At 43.2% G+C, this 22,245-nt stretch overlaps 1 protein-coding gene across 3 annotated transcripts in view; it reads right to left on the reverse strand.

Moving 5' to 3' along the window:
* Positions 1-423: 423 nt before the first annotated feature.
* Positions 424-22,245, reverse strand: part of lypd6 (LY6/PLAUR domain containing 6) — a 168,594-nt gene continuing 146,772 nt past the window's right edge. For all 3 annotated transcript variants that reach the window (XM_078404405.1, XM_078404407.1, XM_078404406.1), the window contains 4 exons: positions 19,881-20,062; positions 8,349-8,447; positions 5,174-5,304; positions 424-1,694 (listed from right to left, as the gene is read on the reverse strand). In XM_078404405.1, the coding sequence (XP_078260531.1) occupies positions 1,527-1,694; positions 5,174-5,304; positions 8,349-8,447; positions 19,881-19,998 (516 nt within the window). In that variant the 5' untranslated portion in view covers positions 19,999-20,062 and the 3' untranslated portion in view covers positions 424-1,526. The remainder of the gene's footprint in view (positions 1,695-5,173; positions 5,305-8,348; positions 8,448-19,880; positions 20,063-22,245) is intronic.

Raw genomic sequence — 22,245 nt, forward strand, 5'->3', positions numbered from 1 at the left:
GCAGCATCTGTGGGGAACTTTTCTCTTCCTCACGGCGCGGGGTGCGGCTCGGCTGCGGGGCCTAACATCCCCCGGTGCAGCTCGGCCGCTGGACTTTACATCCCGGTGCGGCTGGCCGCTGGACTTACTTCGCCCGGTGCAGCTCGGCTGCGGGGCTTAACACCGCCCGGTGCAACTCGGCTGCGGGACTTAACACCGTCCGGTGCAACTCGGCTGCGGGACTTAACACCGTCCGGTGCAACTCGGCTGCGGGGCTTAACACCGTCCGGTGCAACTCGGCTGCGGGGCTTAACACCGTCCGGTGCAACTCGGCTGCGGGGCTTAACACCGTCCGGTGCAACTCGGCTGCGGGATTTAACACCGTCCGGTGCAACTCGGCTGCGGGATTTAACACCGTCCGGTGCAGCTCGGCTGCGGGACTTTTCACCGCTGGTGCGGCTCGGCTGCGGGACTTAGCTGCGCAAGGCTTGGTCGCGGGCCTTTCATCGCCCGGTTCGGCCGCGAGACGTTTCAGCGCCCGGTGCGGGGACTGTGCGGGTCGGTCGGGGACGAGCTGTCTGTCCGTGGGCGTGGGGAAGAGAGGGGAAGTTTTGTTGCCTCCATCACAGTGAGGGGGTGTTTGGAGTCACTGTGATGGACGTTTGTGTTGGGGTTATGTGTCTTGTGTTCTTTTTTTTTTCTATGACTGCTATGTAGTTTCGTTCGGTACTTCGGTACCGAACGACAAATAAAGCTCTGTTATACTGTTATACTGTTATGAGGGAGGAAACCAGAGCACCCAGAGAAAGCCCGCGTGGTCCCAGGGAGAACATACAAACTTTGAGCAGCCAGCACCCGTAGTCTGGATGGAACCTGGGTCTCTGGTACTGTGAGGCAGCAGCTCTACCACTGTGCCACTGTGCCACCCACAGTGTTGATACAGGCATGGTAGGTCAAAGGACTTGTTGCGTGCTGCGTGATTCTAGAAGGTTATGGTGAGCCATCAAACTGAGCGGATCGCTTGGCCATTTCAGATGGAAGTTACGAGCTAATTGGATTATTGTGAGTCTGGAGTCACATAAAGGGCAGATTGAGTAAAGACTGCACGTTTCATTCTTCATGGGACATTTGTAAACCAGATGGACCTTTATGACAATATGGTTTCATTTCATTATTACAGATCTCAGTTTATTTTTAAAATTTTTAAAATTAAATGATTCTAGATTTAATCGAGTTAATCATCTTGTGCCAGTAGCCTAGGTTTTTGTGTGGTACTGTCTACTTTGACATGATCATGCTTGCATAACACACAGTAAAGAATAAACAGCTTATAAATATTGATTATTGAGTTCTATTTTCATCATCGTGTACTCCAAGATTTTTTTTTCTCAAATCACATGCACTTTTTCAACAGGAATCAGTTTGGCCATTTCATAACCATTATCTTTTTTTTACAGCATATAAGGCATTTCACTGTATAAATGTATCATACAAAAATAAATACTATGTTAGATAACGCTGTACACGGAAGCATCAAATAGCACCAGCTACTCAACAAGCAACAAGAGAAGACTAATGCATGTTAAAGTCACTGCAGAATGAAGTGATTGTCGAGTTGTTTGATTTATAGGAGATAATGTTGCAAATACTGCCTGGGAGGTGTTTCTTGGTAATGGGAGGTTACAGATTGCCCCTTCACAGCACGAAGTGCAGATCTGAAAAAAAGGGGAAACTGAATATTATTTGGTTTATAGTGAGGGTATCTTCTTGCATATTTCCTGTGCTCCTTGACAGAAATGATCGACTGATTTAAAATGTTGAATACCAGCCATTGTTAATAAAAAAAAGAATCAGATAGAACCCTTCCAACTTTCAGAACGCTCAAAAGACTTGAAAGACCAGCAATTCTTTTCTGACCCGCTCTGCTAACTTCTTGCATTTCTGAGCCACTTCACTCAAGAACTCGACGTTCTTGAGGGCGGAATGGCGGCGCAGCGTTAGAGCCATTTCCTTGCAGTGCCAGAGACCCGGGTTCGATCCTGACTACGGCGCTTGTCTGTACGGAGTTTGTACGTTCTCCCCGTGACCTGCTTGTGTTTTCTCCAAGATCTTCGGTTTCCTCCCACACACTAAAGACGTACAGGTTTGTGTAGGGTAGTGTTAATGTGCGGGGATCGCTGGTCGGTGTAGACCCTGTGGGCTGAAGGGCCTGTGTTATAAGGTCATAAGTGATAGGAGCAGAAGTAGGCCAGTCGGCCCATCAAGTCTACCCCGCCATTCAAACATGGCTGATCTATCTCTCCCTCCTAATCTCATTCTCCTACATTCGCTCCATAACCCCTGACACCGGTACTAATCAAATGATTCCACACACTATCTCTAAACTAAACTAAAACTCCGAATGGTTATCAAGTGGCAGCTTCCCCAAGGAATCCTTGTGGACCATACCAATGGGCTGTGAGGTGGGAGGTAGAAGGGGCGCTGGTTAAACATTTGGAATAACTAATGTGCCTGGTCCTCGAACAGTAAACATGCATTCTTGGCCCACTCACATGAAACTGCAGGTTAAGCACTCGCGGAGGATGCGACAGTGCGTGTGGAGGAGATTCACCATGATGGAGAGTTTCAATTATAAGGAGGGACAGGAGAGACAAGGTGCATTTTCCCTGGAGCGAAGCAGGTTGAGAGAGGACACATTCAGAGGTTTATAAAATTTATGAAGGGTATTATTGGACTAGACCGCAGGAAATCTTTTCTCATACCAGCAGTAGATAAAACTAGAGTACTTGAGGGAGACTCCAGTACTTGAGGGACAGAGCTATAGAGAGAGGTTGAGTGGGCTAGGGCTATATTCCTAGGAGCAAGGGAGGATGAGGGGAGATATTATAGAGGTGTACAAAATCATGAGAAGAATAGATTGGGTAAATGCACAAGAGTCTTTTGCCCAGAGTAGGGGAATCGAGAACCAGAGGACACAGGTCTAAGGTGAGGGGGGGTGGGTTTAATGGGAATCTGAGGGGTAACTGTTTTTTACACAAAGGTTGGTGGGTGTATGGAACAAGCTGCCGGAGTAGGTAGTTGAGGCAGGTATTTTCGCAACGATTTTTTTTAAATAGACAGGTACATGGATAGGATAGGTTTATGGGGATATGGGCCAAAAGAGTGAAGGTGGGACTAATGTAGATGGGGCATATTGGTCAGGGTGGGAAATTTGGGCCGTAGGGCCTGTTTGCACATATGAATCTAAGGTGTTTGCACATATAAATTTAGAGTAAGGGGTAAGAGAAAGAGATCTTGAGGGGATTTGACGGGGACCTTGTTTCATGCTAAAAGTCGTAGATATCTACAATGCACTGCTGGGGAGAGTAGTGAAAGCAGAGCCACTGATAGCATTTAAGAAATGTCCAGACATTGAATTGCAAAGATATAGAAGGCTCTGGGCCAAGTGCTGGAAAATGGGATTAATGGGAGTGCCCTCGAGCCAGTGCTAATGGGGTGAGCCAAATTGCCTGCTTCCATGCTGCTGTGTGATTCTATGACTCGAACACAATGTTATCATTTATTGTGAATTGAATTGAATATAAAATCAGGGAGGTTGTGCTTCAGTCATATAAGGTATTGGTGACAGTATTGTATGTTATTTTAAAGAATATAAATGCATTGGAAGCGGTTCATAGAAAGGTTATTAGACAGATTCCAGAAATGGGCAGGTTGGCTTAAGAAGTTATGTTAAGTTTGGAACTGCTGGAGTATTTAAAATGAGGGACAATTTGATTAAAACACATAAGGTCCTGTGGGGTTTTAAGGGGGTGGAAGCAGAAATGATACTGTTTCCTCTCATGGGAAAATCTAGAGTTCTCAAGTCATAGGGTGATACAGGGTGGAAACTGGCCCTTTGGCGCAACTTGCCCACAAGTCCTAGCTACACTAGTCCCACATGCCTGCATTTGGCCCATATCCCTCCAAACCTGTCCTATCCATGTACCTGTCTAACTGTTTCATAAACATAGGGAAAATCCCTGCCTCAACTAACTCCTCTGAAAGCTTGTTCTATACACCCACCACCCTTGCGTGAAAAAGTTACCCTTCAGATTCCTATTAAATCTTTTCTCCTTCACCTTAAACCTACGTCCTCTGGTCTTCGATTCACGTACTCTAGGCAAGAGACTCTGTGCATCTACCTGATCTATTCCACTCATGATTTTATACACCTCTATAAGATCATCCTTCATCCTCCTACACTCCAAGGAATAGAGTCCGTGCCAGCTCAACCTCGCCCTACAGCTCAGACCCTCTAGTCCTGACAACATCCTCGTAAATCTTCTTTGTACCCTTTGCAGCTTGACACCATCTTTCCCATCTTAACATGATGCTCAGAACTGAACACAAGTTGGGCTCACGGCTTAAAATTATGAGGTCAAAAAACTTTTTCTTTCAGAGGGCCATGAGTCTTTGGAATTTTCTTCCTCAAAGAGGTAGAAATAGTAATTGAATGGTAATTGGGCAGATGCAGAATCTTCGACACAAGGGACTATAGATGCTGGAATTTTACATAGAACAAAGTGTTGGAGTATCTCAGCGGGTTAGGCATCATCTCTGGAGGACTTGGATAGGTGACGTATGGGGTTGGGACCCTACTTCAGACTGATTGTAGTGGGGGAAGAGATGTAGAATCTTGATAAGCATTTGGTTCCATGCCTGGATGGAATGGAAACTAATGGTACAAATTGTTTGACCATCATATTGATTGAGTCTGAAGAAGGGTTCTGACCCGAAATGTCACCTGTTGATTATCTCCTGAGATGCTGCCTAACCTGCTGAGTTACTCTAACACTTTGTGTCTATCATATTGAATGAATCAGGCCTGGCAGAGATGATCCTGCTCTTCAGTCATTAAAATGTTTGTTCTTTTGCTTGTAACCCGCCCGTCAAACAACACAAGATAGACTCAAAATGCTGGGGTAACTCAGCGGGACAGGCAGCATCTCTGGAGAAAAGGAATGGGTGACGTTTTGGGGTCGAGACCCTTCTTCAGACTAGTCAGGGGAAAGGGAAATGAGCCATTTCCCAGCTCCTTTCTTGGAGCCTTATAACTTAATGCAGCCATTGTATCATAGAACATTGAGCAATTAAGATGGAACATCAGACATGTGCAAAAAGGTCTTTAAAATGAATGTGAACACCACCTATTCACCTTGTATCCTTCATGATCAGGCTGCGTGCATTCTAAGGATAAACAATCCTTCAAAGATACGCATCGCTTTGTAACTGAAGAACTGTCGCCCTTTGCGTTCATTTTATGCCTTGTGTAGCAGTACTGTGTTTCTAGGAAGAAAGGAATAAAGAACAAATTACAATGAGGGCCTTTAGCAGTGATGAAAAGCCTTTGTGTGGAATATAGAACAGGCTTATCACAATTAACTACCATTACATACACAAGGAAACAGCAATGCAGAACATTATCTCACACAAATTGTTTGATACAAGCCCTCATTTTAATAATAAAATCCCTCAGACGATCATCATTATAAATGCTAGAAAAAGCATCATGCAAGAATACCACTTGATAATCTCACATTGCAGACGTTTCATTTTGCGATGTTTATAGTGACTATGCTTCAGACAATGGATTTTTGCATTTGAGCCAGGACTGAGAAGTTAAAATCTTATATCTGCAACCAGGTTTTTGAGAATAGATTATATTGTGAGCTACATTGGTGCACTCTCATCTCTTGCTATAAGGAATACTCAATTGGTATCCCCCACTCTCACTGCCTCCCCGGGGCCATCGATGCTGCTGCTGCCGACACTCACTCCCTCCGAGCAGTCTGAATAAAGGTCCCGACCCGAAACATCACCTATCCTTTTTCTCCAGAGATGTCGCCTGAGCCGCTGAGTTACTCCAACACTTTGTGTCTATCTTTGGTAAATAGCAGCATTTTCAGTTCCTTTTGTAACTCAATTTGTAACGTTGCAGTCCCTGTCTAGCTCATGGGGAATCATGAGAAGTTCTGGCCTTTCTATTATGCAAGAAAACAAAGGAAAAGTCAATCCCTCTGGTGAAAGCCTTGTATATCTCAATGACTAGCTCAAAGCCAATAGGGATAGAAAGCTGGGGACCGATGCGGGAGGATAGATTTGGTGATCACAAAAGGCTCTTTTATTTGCCTTGTACTATTCCAAAGGTTGTACAATGCAGCAATAATCGAACTATTGAGAAGGCAATGAACCATCAGCAATTAGTTAAACAGAAAGGGTAGACAGTCAGAACCTATTCCCGCAGGATAAAAATTTCAAATACTAGATAGCATAACCTTAAGGTGAGAGGGGCAAAATTTAAAGGAGATGTACGGGGCAAGTTTTTTTTACAGAGGGTAGTGAGTGCCTGGAACAATACAACAGTGATATTTAAGAGGCATTTGGATAAGCACATGGATATATGCAGGGAATAAAGGCATATGGATTATATACAGGTAGATAAGAGTTGGTCCAATTGGAATGACAATTTTACCAAAGCTAATGAACCTATAAACCCGTACATCTTTAGAGGTAGCTGGAGCACCTGGAGCAAACTCACATGGTCACAGGGAGAACGTACAAACTCTGTACAGACAGCGCCCGTAGTCAGGATCAAACACAGGTCTCTGGCACTGTAAGGCAGCAACTCTACTGCTGCGCCACCGTGCCGCATGATATTTAACAATGGCAAACATCAAGTCAAAAAATGGCCTGTGCACACATACAATGGAGGTTTGTTACCACAGTGACTTGACTGCATTCTGGAAAGCATGTCACAGATTGGATTGATAAGCAGCAATCTTCTACTGTAAACTTACTGCTGTGGATTTTGTCGTTGTGAATGATCACATTCGAGGGGAATGAAATGAAAAGTCTCTTTCCTTCCACAAGGAGTGTGCCAGACTTGGTCAATGACAACTAGTGTCAATAGATCTGTATTACTGGATGAACAATCTGGCACATTATCAATATATATTTATATTGCAAACATGGGAGATCACTAGCTTCTGTAAGAAGTGAAAGTTCACGTTGGGGAATTAGAACATAGAACAGTACATCACTCGGCCCACAATATCTGTGCCCCCAACCTAATGCCAGGACCAACCCTTATCACCCTCCATATAATCCATATCCCTTTATTCCCCGCATATCCATGTGCCTATCCAAAGGTCTCTCAAATATCATAAGGAATAGTAGAATTAGGCCATTCGGCCCATCAAGTCTACTCCACCATTCAATCATGGCTGATCTATCTCTCCCTCCTAACCCCATTCTCCTACCTTATTCCCATAACCTCTGACACCTGTACTAATCAAGAATCTATCAATCTCTGCCTTTAATATATCCACTGACGGCCTCCACAGCCTTCTGTGGCAAAGAATTCCACAGACTCCGACTAAAGAAATTTCTCCTTCCTAAATCGTCTTGCGGAACACCTTCGCTCAGCCCGCCTGAACCTACCTGATCTCCCGGTTGCCGGACACTTTAATTCTCTTTCCCATTCCTACACAGACCTTTCTGTCCGAGGTCTCCTCTATTGTCAGAGTGAGGCTGAACACAAATTGGAGGAACAGAACCTCATATTTAGCTTGGGCATCTTGCAGCTCAGTGGTATGAATATTGATTTCTCTCACTTCAGGTAGCCCCGGCATTCCCCCACCCGAGTCGTACTAGCTTCTCATTTTTACCCCACAAATAGTTAGCAAAGGCCTGTTTCCATTATCATCGTTACTTTTTTGAATATCTTTCATTCGTTGTTCTTTATCTCTCCACATCACCGTCTATATCTCTCATTTCCCTTATCCCTAACCAGTCTGAAGAAGGGTCTCGACCCAAAACGTCACCCATTCCTTCTCTCCAGAGATGCTGCTTGTCCCGCTGAGTTACTCCAGCTTTTTGTTTCTACCTTCCTAAAAGAACGTCCTTTAATTCTGTTGTGTCTGCCTCCACCACCATCCTTGGTAGTGTGTTCCAGGCACACTACCCTCTGTAAAAAAAAAAACTTTCCTTGCACATCTTTAAATTTTGCCCCTCTCACCTTAATGTTCTCTGGTATTTGAAATTTCTATCCTGGGGGAATAGGTTCTCTCTGTCTACCATATCTATACCTCTCATAATTTTATACACTTCAATCAGGTCTCCCCTCAACCTCTTGCATTCCACGAATTAATGGACCATTAACATATTTATGTATAGCTTTTACATGTACAAGTTTCCATTTTCATCAAGCTCAAATGGACTTCTTCATAGGAACTGCCTAGGGTGTGGATCATAGTGAAATAAGTGCAATAGTTCGGTGTGTGTCAAGATGGTGTACTTTAGAATAGCATTGCCGTGAAAATTGAACGTACCTCTCGGGCAGTAGACATCTGGAGCCCAGCGATTGCATTCATAATTATCTGCTGCATTTTCACATGTAAAACATTTGAACCCACCAGGATAAGGTGTCGCTGAAAAAGAACAAGCATTTGGCTAGAAAGCTCGAGTAACAACATCTGGCAATTGATGCATGAGGTGATACTGGTGACAGGATATGGCAAAGCATTGGAAAGGTGCAACCAGTGCCCAATACATCCGGCTTAGACATACATCCAAGACATCTGTCTGAAGAAGGGTCTCGACCCGAAACATCACCCATTCCTTCTCTCCAGAGATGATGCCTGTCCCGCTGAGTTACTCCAGCATTTTATGTCTACATCCTTCTTCAGAGTGGGTTGAAAACTGATTTTTCAGAACTGAATTTTTAATGTCAAATTACAGCACCGTTGGAATGAATAGTTTAGTTTAGTTTTGTTTGGAAATACAGCATGGAAACAGGCCCTTCGGCCTACTGGCTGTCCGCACCGAAAATCGATCCCCACACACTAATACTATCCTACACCCTAGGGCCAATTTTACCGAGGCAAAGTTTTACAATTTTAATCAGAGCATGGTGACAATGTTAATCCATCTACCATCATAGCAGTTGTGCACACTTGTTAATTTAGCCTAAATCATGTTTGTACAATTCTAATATAATTTGGCATCTTCCCAACACGAATAAATTGTATTTTTTGCTGTAACTTTTAAATTGGCATGACCATGTTTGCAGTCCTAAATTCTAATGGAATAATTAATAAAATTTCATTGAAGTCAAGCATTATTTTTAACCACATGAGATGACTACATCATGTATTTTTATAGCATAATTGGTATAATGCACTAAGGTGTTTCAAATAAAGAACAGACAGATGAAGGTTGATACTGAGGCAGTTGGTCAGCATTGGAACACAGAATTTGACTATATCAAAGCAACTACGACACTATAAAATCTATTTTGTGTACTCCACTTGAAAAAGGATCTCACAGACAGGATGCTGAGTGGAAAGATCCTATCATCTATCAAGGTTACTTATTTCCAGCACAATTAATAATTTTCCACAGGAAAAAGCACACTATGACTCCTTTGAATGGATTATTTTGGGATACAGATGCTTATTCACTTTGGCATTATATTTTTAGCACGACATCACCAACATTCGAGAAATATGGATATTTTAGCAAATATTCCTTTCATGAACAAATAAATTGATTTCTGGGTGTGGGTGTGTTAACTTTGTCAAACATCATATTTTTCCCTCAACTTTTGGTCTGATACAGAATTCTATTGGTAAATAATTTCTATGATCAAACGGGGAATGACCACTAACCCTAGCAAGCAGCAGTTCCAAAAGTCCGTATCTACCCAATATTCAGAGGCTCCTCAAGTTATCTGTTAAACATGAGCTAAGTTGGTAAGAAATGGACTATGAAGGAAACCACAGGGATTCAAGATGTTTGAGAAACTTACCAGGAGAGGGAATGGAAGGCAACATTTTTGGGTCAAGACACTTTCATCTCCCTCCCATCCATTTTCCCTTCCGCCATTACCTTCTACCCCCATCCCTTCCTCTGGATTTTGATTCATTCCTCCACTTCTTTCCTTATCTGACACCTTTTGACTCCTTTTCACCTCTGGCCTTTGTCACCTGCTCCACTCCTCTGGCAATCAACCTAATCCCCACCTGTATCCACCTCTCGGCGGATACATGGCAGATGCAGTTTAATGTAGATAAGTGTGAGGTTATTCACTTTGGAAGTAAGAATAGAAAGGCAGATTATTATCTGAATGGTGTCAAGTTAGGAAGAGGGGATGTTCAACGAGATCTGTGTATCCTAGTGCATCAGTCACTGAAAGGAAGCATGCAGGTACAGCAGGCAGTGAAGAAAGCCAATGGAATGTTGGCATTCTTAACAAGAGGAGTTGAGTATAGGAGCAAAGAGGTCCTTCTACAGTTGTACCGGGCCCTGGTGAGACCGCACCTGGAGTACTGTGTGCAGTTTTGGTCTCCAAATTTGAGGAAGGATATTCTTGCTATTGAGGGCCTGCAGCGTAGGTTCACTAGGTTAATTCCCGGAATGGCGGGACTGTCGTATGTTGAAAGGCTGGAGCAATTAGGCTTGTATACACTGGAATTTAGAAGGATGAGGGGGGATCTTATTGAAACATATAAGATAATTAGGGGATTGGACACATTAGAGGCAGGAAACATGTTCCCACTGTTGGGGGAGTCCAGAACAAGGGGCCACAGTTTAAGAATAAGGGGTAGGCCATTTAGAACGGAGATGAGGAAGAACTTTTTCAGTCAGGGAGTGGTGAAGGTGTGGAATTCTCTGCCTCAGAAGGCAGTGGAGGCCAGTTCGTTGGATGCTTTCAAGAGAGAGCTGGATAGAGCTCTTAAGGATAGCGGAGTGAGGGGGTATGGGGAGAAGGCAGGAACGGGGTACTGATTGAGAGTGATCAGCCATGATCGCATTGAATGGCTTGAAGGGCTGAATGGCCTACTCCTCCACCTATTGTCTATTGTCTATTGTCTATTGTCTCTCATTTGGTCGGCTGTTCGCTAGCTCCATCTCTCTTTTCCAGTCTTCTCTCCTCTATTCCACCAGGCAGAAGGGCCCTGACCTAAAATGTTCACTGCCCATTCCATCCGCAGATCTTGCCCGACCTGTTGCATTCCTCCAGAAATACGATACGATATGATAGAACTTTATTTAACCCAGGAGGGAAATTGATCTGCCGACAGTCATAAAAACACAAATACAGGAAACAAGAAATAAGGCTTACATGCAGCAGTTGGAGTCAAGAATGGCGGCAAGATGGAAGACAATTCAATGCATTGTTTATGTGAAAGCATTCATTAATCTTGTTTTAAAATACTGTACCATCAGGTGCTAGAAGGAACATATTACTGTCTGCAAAATATGTGCACTGCGTTGGTGCCAGTGATTGGGGTTGTGCCAGCAGTGATGTAATTTAAAATATCGGATCCTGATTACAATTGTTCTGAGGATTTAAAAGCCTTTCATCCACAATCCATTGTACTTTGGAAATACCAGACTTGTGTCGGGCTGCGAGCTAGTTGCATGGTAACGTGAGATACAAACTTTAAACCGAGCTTTAAAAACAATTACGTCCACTGTCTCATTTATGAGTCGTTCTCCTTGAGAAGCTATATTTAGGAAGTCATAACAGAGGCCTCGGGTCTGAGTGTCGGCCAGGAAAAATTGTGATTAAATTGGTCAATGAAAAATATTGACCAATTTAATAATCCAAGCAATATTGGGCAGAGACCTGGATGGTGAAATGAGCTGGAAACATGCCTTAGCCTCAGAATGCCTGTGTTGAAATCAATCCAGATGACACACTTTTTATCATTGGGTTTTTCTCAAATGATTAATCTGAATGCTGTGTATTTGTAAGCAATTGTCCCAAGTGATGTCATGGTTAATGGTTATTTGGTACTTTATATGTTTTGGTCTGACATCCCATCTGTAACAGTGTAACAATTTATAATAGTAATTCCTGGTGGGGTTACGGCAACACTATTAATCATGAAACTCCAACAGCCAACAGCAAGTATTAGGCATGACATCACTGCTCCAGTCAACGTTGATGGTAAACAAGCTCACTGGTGGATTTAATGAGAGATCTCGGATTCAATTGAATGCAGTTTGAGCAACTCCACTAGGATTTCCTCTGGGTGCTCCACTTTCCTCCCACATCCCAAAGGCGTGTGGGTTTGTAGGTGCATTGGCCTCTGTGTATTGCCCCTTGTGTGTAGGGAGTGGATGGGAAAGTGGTATAACATAGTGTGAATGGGTGATCGATGGTCGGCGTGCACTCAGTGGGCCGAATGGTCTGTTTCCATGGTCGGGATGCTATTGAAGAGGATTCTTTGGAATAGGATTTATTCCCATTTGGAAGAGAATGGGTTAATTAGGGACAGTCAGCATGGCTTTGCTGATCAGGGTTTTTTGAGGAGGTGATAAAGGTGATCTATGACAGCAAGGCAGTGGATTTTGTCTACATGGATTTTCGTAAGGCATTTGATAAAGTCCCCCATGGTAGGCTGATCTGGAAGATGAAACCCGCTTGTCACAGGTAGAACATGCAAACACCACACTGACAGCACCCGAGATCAGGATTGAACCCGAGTCATGGCGCTGTGAGACAGCAGTTCCCTCAGCTGCACCATTGTGCCACCAGAGCAAAGGCTAGATCAGATGTGCTGCTTGCTCCCACACACTCCATTGAAATGAGACTCCATCATCTAAGGGACATGGACATTTTTCATTTCTTTGGAACAAAACATGTACTGCTCACACCATTGGCACACCATTTTCAACATTTATTTTCTCTGGATGATCAGGTAGCATTGCAACCACCTCAAAAGACTGGGCTCTTTATATTTCAGAGGACTTTCTCACTGCTCCTTCCACCACCTGCTTGTGTAGGGTGTATCTTAGGGGAGCCGGCGTGCTTTGTAATTTTGTCAGCGCCGTAGGTGGCTGCTATTTGTATACAGTACATTGTGCATGCAAGCAAAGAATCCCACTGTGCCAAGTCACATGTGACAATAAAGTATTCCTATTCCTCGTTTAGCAGTCAGCATATTTTGCAGAGCGAGATTTATTTTTTGTGCACTATTCTAATTAGTTATAAAATTTCTATAACAATAGAATAGGGCACAGATAGACACAAAAAGCTGGAGTAACTCAGTGGGTCAGGCAGCATCTCTGGAGCAAAGGAATAGGTGACGTTTTGGGTCGGGACCCTTCGACAAACAGATACATTGGAATTTGCCATTCATTGAGAAAGACTGGGGAAGATTGTCATTGGCGCAAAACAGATTGCATTAAATGGAGATTGATTCAAGAAAATTGATTCATCATCTCAGGGCAGTTGTTGGTCCCCACGACGGTTTATCGTGCATTTTGCAAAGCATGAACCAACTATTCTGCAATTATGTTCTACAGCCGTTCATTATAGTTGCAAATTGCAAATTAATTATAGTTGCAAATTGCATAATGAAAGTTAAGACCCACTCCATATCTTGTATCACACACAATCTTATGAGGTCAGCTTTACTACAATCCACATCAGGCGCGAGAGAAAAGGGACCACTTGTGAAGAGAAGGTTTGTAGGTTAATTGGCTTTGGTAAAATTGTAAATTCTACCTAGTGTGTAGGATAGTGTTAGTGTACAGGGTGATCGCTGGTCGGCATGGACACGGTGGGCTGAAGAACCTGTTTCCGCGCTGTATCTCTAAAGTCTAAAAGGTGCAGAGAGTAAATTAGGGGCTAACTGAGTGAGGTACACAAAGACCTCAAAATTTATGTTTTTCAGTGAGAATAACGAATAATCAATTATTTTGTTCTTTCGCACAGTTTAACTCTGAGTTTAGCAAGCTAGAGAAACGAAACCTCCAATAATCTCAGTAAACTCCATTTGATTAAAACCCACCAATTTCAGTTTTAATCTGTAAAATAGGGTCAGGTCAATTACTTAGTATAGGTGTAGGCAGGAACTGCAGATGCTCGTTTAAACTGACGATAGACACAAAAAGCTGGAGTAACTCAGCAGGTCAGACAGCATCTCTTGATAAAAGGAATAGGTGACGTTTCGGGTCGAGACTGAGTCTGAAGAAGGGTCTTGACCCGAAACGTCACCTATTCCTTTTCTCCGGAGTTACTGCCTGTCCCGCTGAGTTACTCCAGCATTTTGTGTCTATCTTCGATAGAATGTGCTGCTCATGATTTATTAATTCATGGAATGTGTGCGTTGCTGAGCACAACATCATTTATTGCCTATTTCAAATTGCCTTGAAATGTGTAGACATTTCAGAGAATATGAACACCTGCTTTCTGATATCACATTGAATACAGTTACTCCAGCATTTTGTGTCTATCTTCAGTTTAAACCTGCATCTGCAGTTCCTTCCTGCACAGCACATTCCATCTGATCAGTCGCAAAATATATTTTTGGAAAAATATATGTTGACACTGATGAAGTAGAATACATTGCTGCAGGAAAGTGCTCCAAAGAGAATTGCATGCACTGGCTTCCCCAGGCAATTTGAATAGAATGGTTTCTGAACACAGCCACTCTATTATTCAAATTATTCATAGTGCTGAGAGGTAGGAAGAAATCACATCTATTATTGTTCTGTTGAATTACTCCGGTCACATTCAAACTGAAAGGTAAATTTCCTGCTGCCCATAATTGGAAAACTTTTTACTTTGTTTTCCCACATTACATAGAAAACAATGACAGAACAGATCACAATGTGTGGGAAGGAACTGCAGACACTGGTTTAAACGGATGGATACAAAATGCAGGAGTAACTCAGTGGGTCATACAGCATCTCTAGAGAAAAGGAAGTGGTGACGTTTCGGGTCGAGACCCTTCTTCAGACTGGAATCTGAAGAAGGATCTCAACCCAAAACATCACCTATTCCTTCTCCCCAGAGATGCTGTCTGACCCGCTGAGTTACTCCAGCTTTTAGTGTCTATCTTCAGATCACAATGTAACTGTGATGCATTTTACAATAATGATGCACAATCCCTCTTTCCAAAAAGGTAAAAATGGTTTGCCAAAACGTTTTTTTCATTAAAACAAAGGTATTTAACATTTTTTCATTTTAAAGTTAGTAGAAAATGAATAAAATACTAAATTGAATTTCTCACTGAAGCAATTAATACACTACATTGAAATCTAAAGAGAGTGGGTTTTCTTTAGTCTCAGTGGTGCTATATGCAGTACTATTCAACTGCTCTTAACTGAGAGCATGGCAGTAATAAAGACAAGTTTTCTGATGAATGAGAAAAATACTATTTTTGAGAATTAATACATTTTTCAAATGTTCCACATGCTATGTCAGTTCTTGGTCTCCCAACGTAATGTTTTGAAAACAATGAGAGAGAAACCTGTTTTTAATTGCCAGTACTAAATTTGAAATCATATTGCACAGAAACTCTCCCCTTCCAAAATTCTGTTCCATTCACATTAATGGAGCAAAATTCCACAACGAGTGTATAGTTTAGATATGCTTCAGTACGGTTTGGATACGATAGTGGCATTTAAGAGGCTTTTGGATAGGCACATAGATGTGCAAAGAATGGTGGGATATGGATTATGTGTAGGCAGATAAGAGTTGGTCTTGGCATCATGCTTGGCATAGACATTGTGGGACAAAGGATCCGTTCCTGTGTTGTGCTGTTCTATGTTCGACACTATATTTAGCACATGCAGTACAAGACTAAATTCTACCTTTTCTCCTGGCCATAGTGCCTGGTTGCTAATATTTTATCCTTTTAAGGAGCCAACACAGAAAATCTGTGCATCTGTTTCATTGTTCACTACCTAAGAACACTGAAAAAGTCTGGTCTACCCCAACACCTTCTACCGCTGCACCATAGAGAGCATCCTAACTGATGGCATCCCTGTGTGGTACCTCAGCTGCACGGAGGCAGAAAGGAAAGCTCTTCAGCGGGTAGTCCATAGAGCTCAGAGGACCATCGGAACACAGCTACCAGCCTTGAAGGGCATCTACAACATACGATGCCTCAGAAAAGCCACCAGCATCCACAAAGACTCTTCAAAGCCCTGCAACAGTCTGTTCGAACTCCTTCCATTGGGCAGACGATACAAGGCCTTCTACGCCCGCACCTCCAGACTCAGGAACAGCTTCATCCCCAGGGCCATAGCTGCTATGAACCAGTCCTGCTGAGCCGGATAGTCACATCGCACAGTGATCCGGCACAGATCTACTTGCACTTTATTCTGTCTTAAAACTGTTACAATTTGTTTTGTTGGGTTGTTGTTGTTTAAATTAATTAAATTATTGCATCGTATGGGAGGCACATTCCCAATCTCGTTGTACCCCTGTACAATGACAATAAAGATATATTGTATTGTATTGTAAGTAACATGGCCAAGCTCATGCTTGGCATTCTTATGCCCCATGTAGGGTAAGTGTGAAGATCTTTTAAATTTGGTATTTTTTGAAAGATTTGGAGATGTAACGTGGGAGGTAGATGGATCATTGGTAGGAGGGAACTGTGGATGCTGGTTTAAACCGAAGATAGACCCAAAATGCTGGAGTAACTCAGGCAGCATCTCTGGAGAGAAGGAATGGGTGATGTTTCGGGTCAAAACCCTTGCGTCTATCTTCTGAATCATTGGTAAGCAAGGATAATCAAAAATGGGATTTATTTCACCAACTCATGGCAGTGCACCATCACCTTCTCCAGGATGGGTAGAAATGGGCTGGATATTAATAAAACACCTCAAAAACTGACATAAAATATGTCCAGTGCTATTTTTGATTTGTTCTATTTCTCTCAGTAAACACTACTCTGATCTTGGGTCATCAATTAAAATGGAAGACCTGTGTTAGTTCAATCTGAACTGGCATCCAACTTCCCTAGTTTGCCAGGAATCATTGTTATTTCAACTTTGTTGACAGTAAATATCAACACTCAAGATCATCACTACATTAGCTTTGAGAATTTACCAGCAAATCTGATACTGGCTTGAAGAATTATGCAGACTTTAGATAGAATTGCCCATCCAGGTATAATTATGTAGGTAATACAATAGTTGTACAGGCTTTCGAATTTGGGCCTGTTCATAGTCTTCAATGTCCCTTTGTCCCCAAACCTATAGCTTAAAAAAAACTGACAGGCAATTAAACCCCCACACAGGGAAAAACATATCACAAGGTGGATGCAGGAGGAAATATTCAGTAACAAAGATGCCTCGGGCAATCTGCGTGAAAGCAGTCCATTTGATTATGTTAACTGATCCCACATCTGATATGTCATGGGGGAATTGCTGGAGCTACTCGGTGATACCAGAGAATTTTCGTCATTGAGACTATAAAACATATAAAACTCTTAAAAGGATTGGACAGGCTTGATGCAGGAAAAATGTTCCCGATGTTGGGGGAGTCCAGAACCAGGTGTCACAGTTTAAGAATAAGGGGTAGGCCATTTAGGGCTGAGATGAGGAAAACCTTTTTCACCCAGAGTTGTGAATCTATGGAATTCCCGCAGTTCCGCTCTTGCTCCCTGTCCCTCCCATTCGTAACAAGGACAGAATCCCCCTTGTCCTCACCTGCTATTTAGATCCGAAACACCCCATGACCCCAGGTCTCATCACTGAGGATGTGTCCCAGCGCATCCAGAAGATGCATCTTTCACACAGTGGTAGAATCAGAAGTAATTAACGGGAATATGGGGAGGATGGGTGACAGAGAAATCAATGGAAATAGACACAAATTGCTGGAGTAACTCAGCGGGACAGACAGCACTGGAGAGAACAAATGGGTAACATTTTAGGTTGAGAAGCTTCTTCAGACTAAGAGTCAGGGGAGAGGGAAACTAGAGCTATGGAAGGGTAGAAAGCAAATCTAAGGTGTGAAAATGACAGATCAAAGCAGGCAATGAGCAAGAAAATGTAGAATGGTTCAATGTTGGCTGAGGGGAAGATGACAACACAGTAAAATGAATCAGGAGGGCAGTGAAACTAGTCGGAGAACTAGGGTGGGGGAGGAACTAGGGGGAGTGAGAGGGAAAGCTTGAAGGTAGAGAAATCAATGTTCATACCGCTGGGTTGTAAGCGGCCCAAGCGAAATATGAGGTGCTGTTCCTCCAATTTGCATTAGGCCTTGCTCTGACAGTGGAGGAGGTCCATGGCAGAAAGGTCAGTATGCAAATGGGAGGGGGAGTTAAAGTGTTTAGCAAACGGGAGATCGTGTAGGCATAGGCGGACTGAGCTAAGGTGTTCAGCAAAATGATCTATAGACAATAGACAATAGGTGCAGGAGGAGGCCATTCGGCCCTTCGAGCCAGCACCGCCATTCAATGTGATCATGGCTGATCACTCTCAATCAGTACCCCGTTCCTGCCTTCTCCCCATACCCCCTGACTCCGCTATCCTTAAGAGCTCTATCTAGCTCTCTCTTGAATGCATTCAGAGAATTGGCCTCCACTGCCTTCTGAGGCAGAGAATTCCACAGATTCACAACTCTCTGACTGAAAACGTTTTTCCTCATCTCAGTTCTAAATGACCTACCCCTTATTCTTAAACTGTGGCCCCTTGTTCTGGACTCCCCCAACATTGGGAACATGTTTCCTGCCTCTAACGTGTCCAACCCCTTAATAGTCTTATACGTTTCGATAAGATCCCCTCTCATCCTTCTAAATTCCAGTGTATACAAGCCTAGTCGCTCCAGTCTTTCAACATATGACAGTCCCGCCATTCCGGGAATTAACCCGACTCCATCAAATTGATAACAGGCAGTCTTGGAAGTCTATCCTGCCTAGTCAAACCGCATGTCAAAAACCTCGGCATGATATTTGACTCTGCATTAAAATTTGATAAGCAAATCAACGCTGTGGTAAAAGCCAGCTTCTTCCAACTTCGAACCATAGCTAAAATCAAACCTTTCCTCCAATTCGACGACACAGAAAAAATCATTCACGCTTTCATTTCCTCCCGCCTAGACTACTGCAACTCCCTATACACTGGGATCAGCCAATCTTCCCTGTCCCGCCTGCAACTGGTCCAAAACGCCGCAGCGAGACTCCTGACGGGTACCCGTAAAAGGGACCACATCACCCCGATTCTGGCCACTGGCTCCCTGTACGGTACAGAATCAACTTCAAGCTCCTCCTATTCACGTATAAAGCCCTAAATGGACACTCCCCCCCTACATCAAAAATCTTCTAACCCCCCTCTCTAACTCCAGGTCCCTCAGGTCGGCCGACTTGGGGCGACTCACTATCCCACGGTCTAGGCTTAAGCTCAGGGGTGAACGCGCTTTTGCGGTTGCAGCTCCTAGACTGTGGAAAAGCATCCCTCTCCCCATCAGAACTGCCCCCTCCATCGACTCCTTTAAGTCCAGGCTCAAAACCTATTTATACTCCCTAGCGTTTGAGGCTCATTGAGGAGGCGCTGTGAACTGTTTGCGTGCTACTGTATGTTTCATTTTTTTCCCCATTGGAACCTAATCAGATGTACAGCACTTTGGTCAACGTGTGTTGTTTTTAAATGTGCTATACAAATAAAATTGACTTGACTTGACTTGACTATAATATCATGAGGGGAATAGATAGGGTCTTTTTCCAGACTAGGAGAATCAATAACTAGTAGGCATAGATATTTAAAGTCATGGGAGAAAGATTTAACAGGAACATGAGGGACAACGTTTACACCCAGAAAGGTGATGGCTGTATGGAACAATCTACCAGAGAAAATAATTGAGGCAGGCAGAATAAATAACATTTAGAAGACCTTTGGACGTACATGGATAGGAAAGGGTTGGAGGGATATGGCCCAAACATGGGTAAATGGGACGAGCTTCAATGGGGCCTCTTGGTCAGCATGAACAAGTTAGGCCGAAGGGCCTTTTTGTGTGCTGTATGACTAATTTCTTTTTTAAACTACCGTGTTATTCATCAACATTTCCATAGTGATCAACAAAAATGAAAGTAATGGCACATTTTGCTCCTTACTTGAAGGATGGAGGTAGATGATATCTTTTACTGTGAAGTCCCGAGGCTGGATCAGCTTCAGGCAGTCAGCAATGAGGCTCAGCAACAAGACCCAGGCCAGTCCCGGCCAGGCTTCCATTGCTCCTCTTGGCCTTGACCATGCAGATCTCCAATGAGATTCCTCCTTCTTTGGTGGAAAGGACCTAAAAACAACGAAGCAGCAAGTTGAGAGGATGGCCGCACATCGAGCTAAGAGCCAGTCACAAATGGAGATACATCGGGTAAAGTTTCACAATCCACTCCACCTCCCGCACCGCCTTCCCAGACCTGTGGTCTTCCAACTGGTCTGCAAAAATTCATATACTAGCCCCTAGAGCAGTGGGGATAAACGGGATCGGGACATTACACAAAGGCTTGGCAGACGGCGTAACCAGAGAGGAGCTGGAGAAGTTGGACGTGAGGTGCAAGAACCGATGGGAGGGTGAACCATGGTAATGCTTTCAGCGCCTTCAGGTAGGTTTCAAAAGGTGCCTCGAGGGCACAAAGATGACCAGGCGAGGAGATGAGTGTGCAGGAACAGTTCTAGTACATCGAGCACCGGGCCGACCAGCCTTTGGACTTTAAATAATGGTGCCAAAAATGTCGGCGGCCACGTGTGTAAAATATGCAGGAGGAATTTCACTGCGAAGTTGCACATGTGACAAATAACGCACGATTAACTATAGACTCTCGATGAGGCTATAGACAACGTTTACGATGCTGACTACAGGTGCTGCCTGTTTGAGGTTTGTACGTCCTCCCCGTGACTGCGTGGGTTTTCCCCAGGTGCTCCGGTTTCCTCCCACACTCCAAAGATGTACCTTCTTTGGTGGAAAGGATTTGTAGGTTGATTTGGCTTTGGGAAAATTTGTAAATTGTCCCTAGTGTGTAAGATGGTGCTCGTGTACGGAGATCGCTGGTCGGCACAGACTCAGTAAGCTGAAGGGCCTGTTTCCATGCTGTATCTCTAAACTAAACTTAACTAATAATGAAAAAGAATTTTAGACTTATTTGGCAGACACATGGTTAAGCTGCTATTTAGATTTATGATATTAGATAATAATATTTAGATTATTAAAATAAATCCTACATTTATATTGCATTTTATTGTAGCCTACATTTGTGTGATTTAATTATTTTAGAAGTCCAGTAATTATTTCAGTTAATGCATCACAACCCATAAACCATGATTTATTCATTTATAGCATTAGTCAGTTGAGGCATTTTGACCGAGTTGCTGCGGAATCTTCTTTTATCCTTTGAATATTGTCATGGAATTCATATGAAAAGCAGACAGAATTTGGACTTAAACATCTCTTTTCAAAGACAGCATCTTCAAAGTGAAGATTGGAGGCCCATTCCTAGTTCTGGGGAGAAGTGTCAGCCTGGATTATGTGCATTCGGTTTGGGAGGGATGGGACTTGAACCAATAACCTCCTGACCCAAAGGCAAGAGTACTTCCAACCGAGTCTAAGTACTTGTTTGGCGATTTGACGTCCTTCTACAATTATGTTTTCCATCGTATGGTTTGGGTATTAACTTGATTGTCTGACAGATATCCTGGGGTTAAAATTGTTACATTGTAAAAATCCAACTCAGCGGCTAACCTCCCAAGCGGTGTTGGAAGAATGTCTGAGGCCTTATTGTTCTAGGCTTTGTAGAGACATCTTGCATGACTGCATTAAACAGGGACTAAGTCGTATCTTGAACAAACTAATGAGGTATGTAGAAAGGAAGTGCTGGAGTAACTCAGTGTTACTGATAAAAAGAATGGGTGACGTTTCGGGTCTGAAGAAGGGTCCCGACCCAAAACGTCACCCATTTTCTTCCTCCAGAATTGCTGCCGGACCTGCTGCATTACTCCAGCACTTTGTGTCTATCTTACTGTTGGGTATGAGGCCGGTGGTAACTTAGTGGATGCAACTATCAGGACATAGTAATAAAAGACAAAGCAATAGAGAAGATTTACATTTCTATAGTCCCTTCACAACTCTTGGTGTTCTGTGGAACTTTTCACAATCATCGTCCGTGAGGCAAGCAGTCCACAGTAAGCCACCACAAATAGGAATGCGACAAAAAAAAAGACACAAAGTGCTGGAGTAACTCACTGGTTCAGGCAGCATCTCCGGAAAATATGGGTAGGTGACATTTCATGTCAGAAATCGAAACATCACCTATCTATGTTCTCTCGAGGTGCTCTGACCCACTGAGTTACTCCAGTACTTTGTTTATTTTTGTTTTGTTTTGCAGCATCTGCAGCTCCTTGTTTCTACATTTTAGGAATGTGACAACTTTGACTGCATGAGACTGACTAAGATGTGAGGAATATTTCCCCAGTGAAATAGTT

Source organism: Rhinoraja longicauda, chromosome 8 (genome assembly GCF_053455715.1).
Source record: "Rhinoraja longicauda isolate Sanriku21f chromosome 8, sRhiLon1.1, whole genome shotgun sequence".
Classification (NCBI taxonomy): domain Eukaryota; kingdom Metazoa; phylum Chordata; class Chondrichthyes; order Rajiformes; family Arhynchobatidae; genus Rhinoraja; species Rhinoraja longicauda.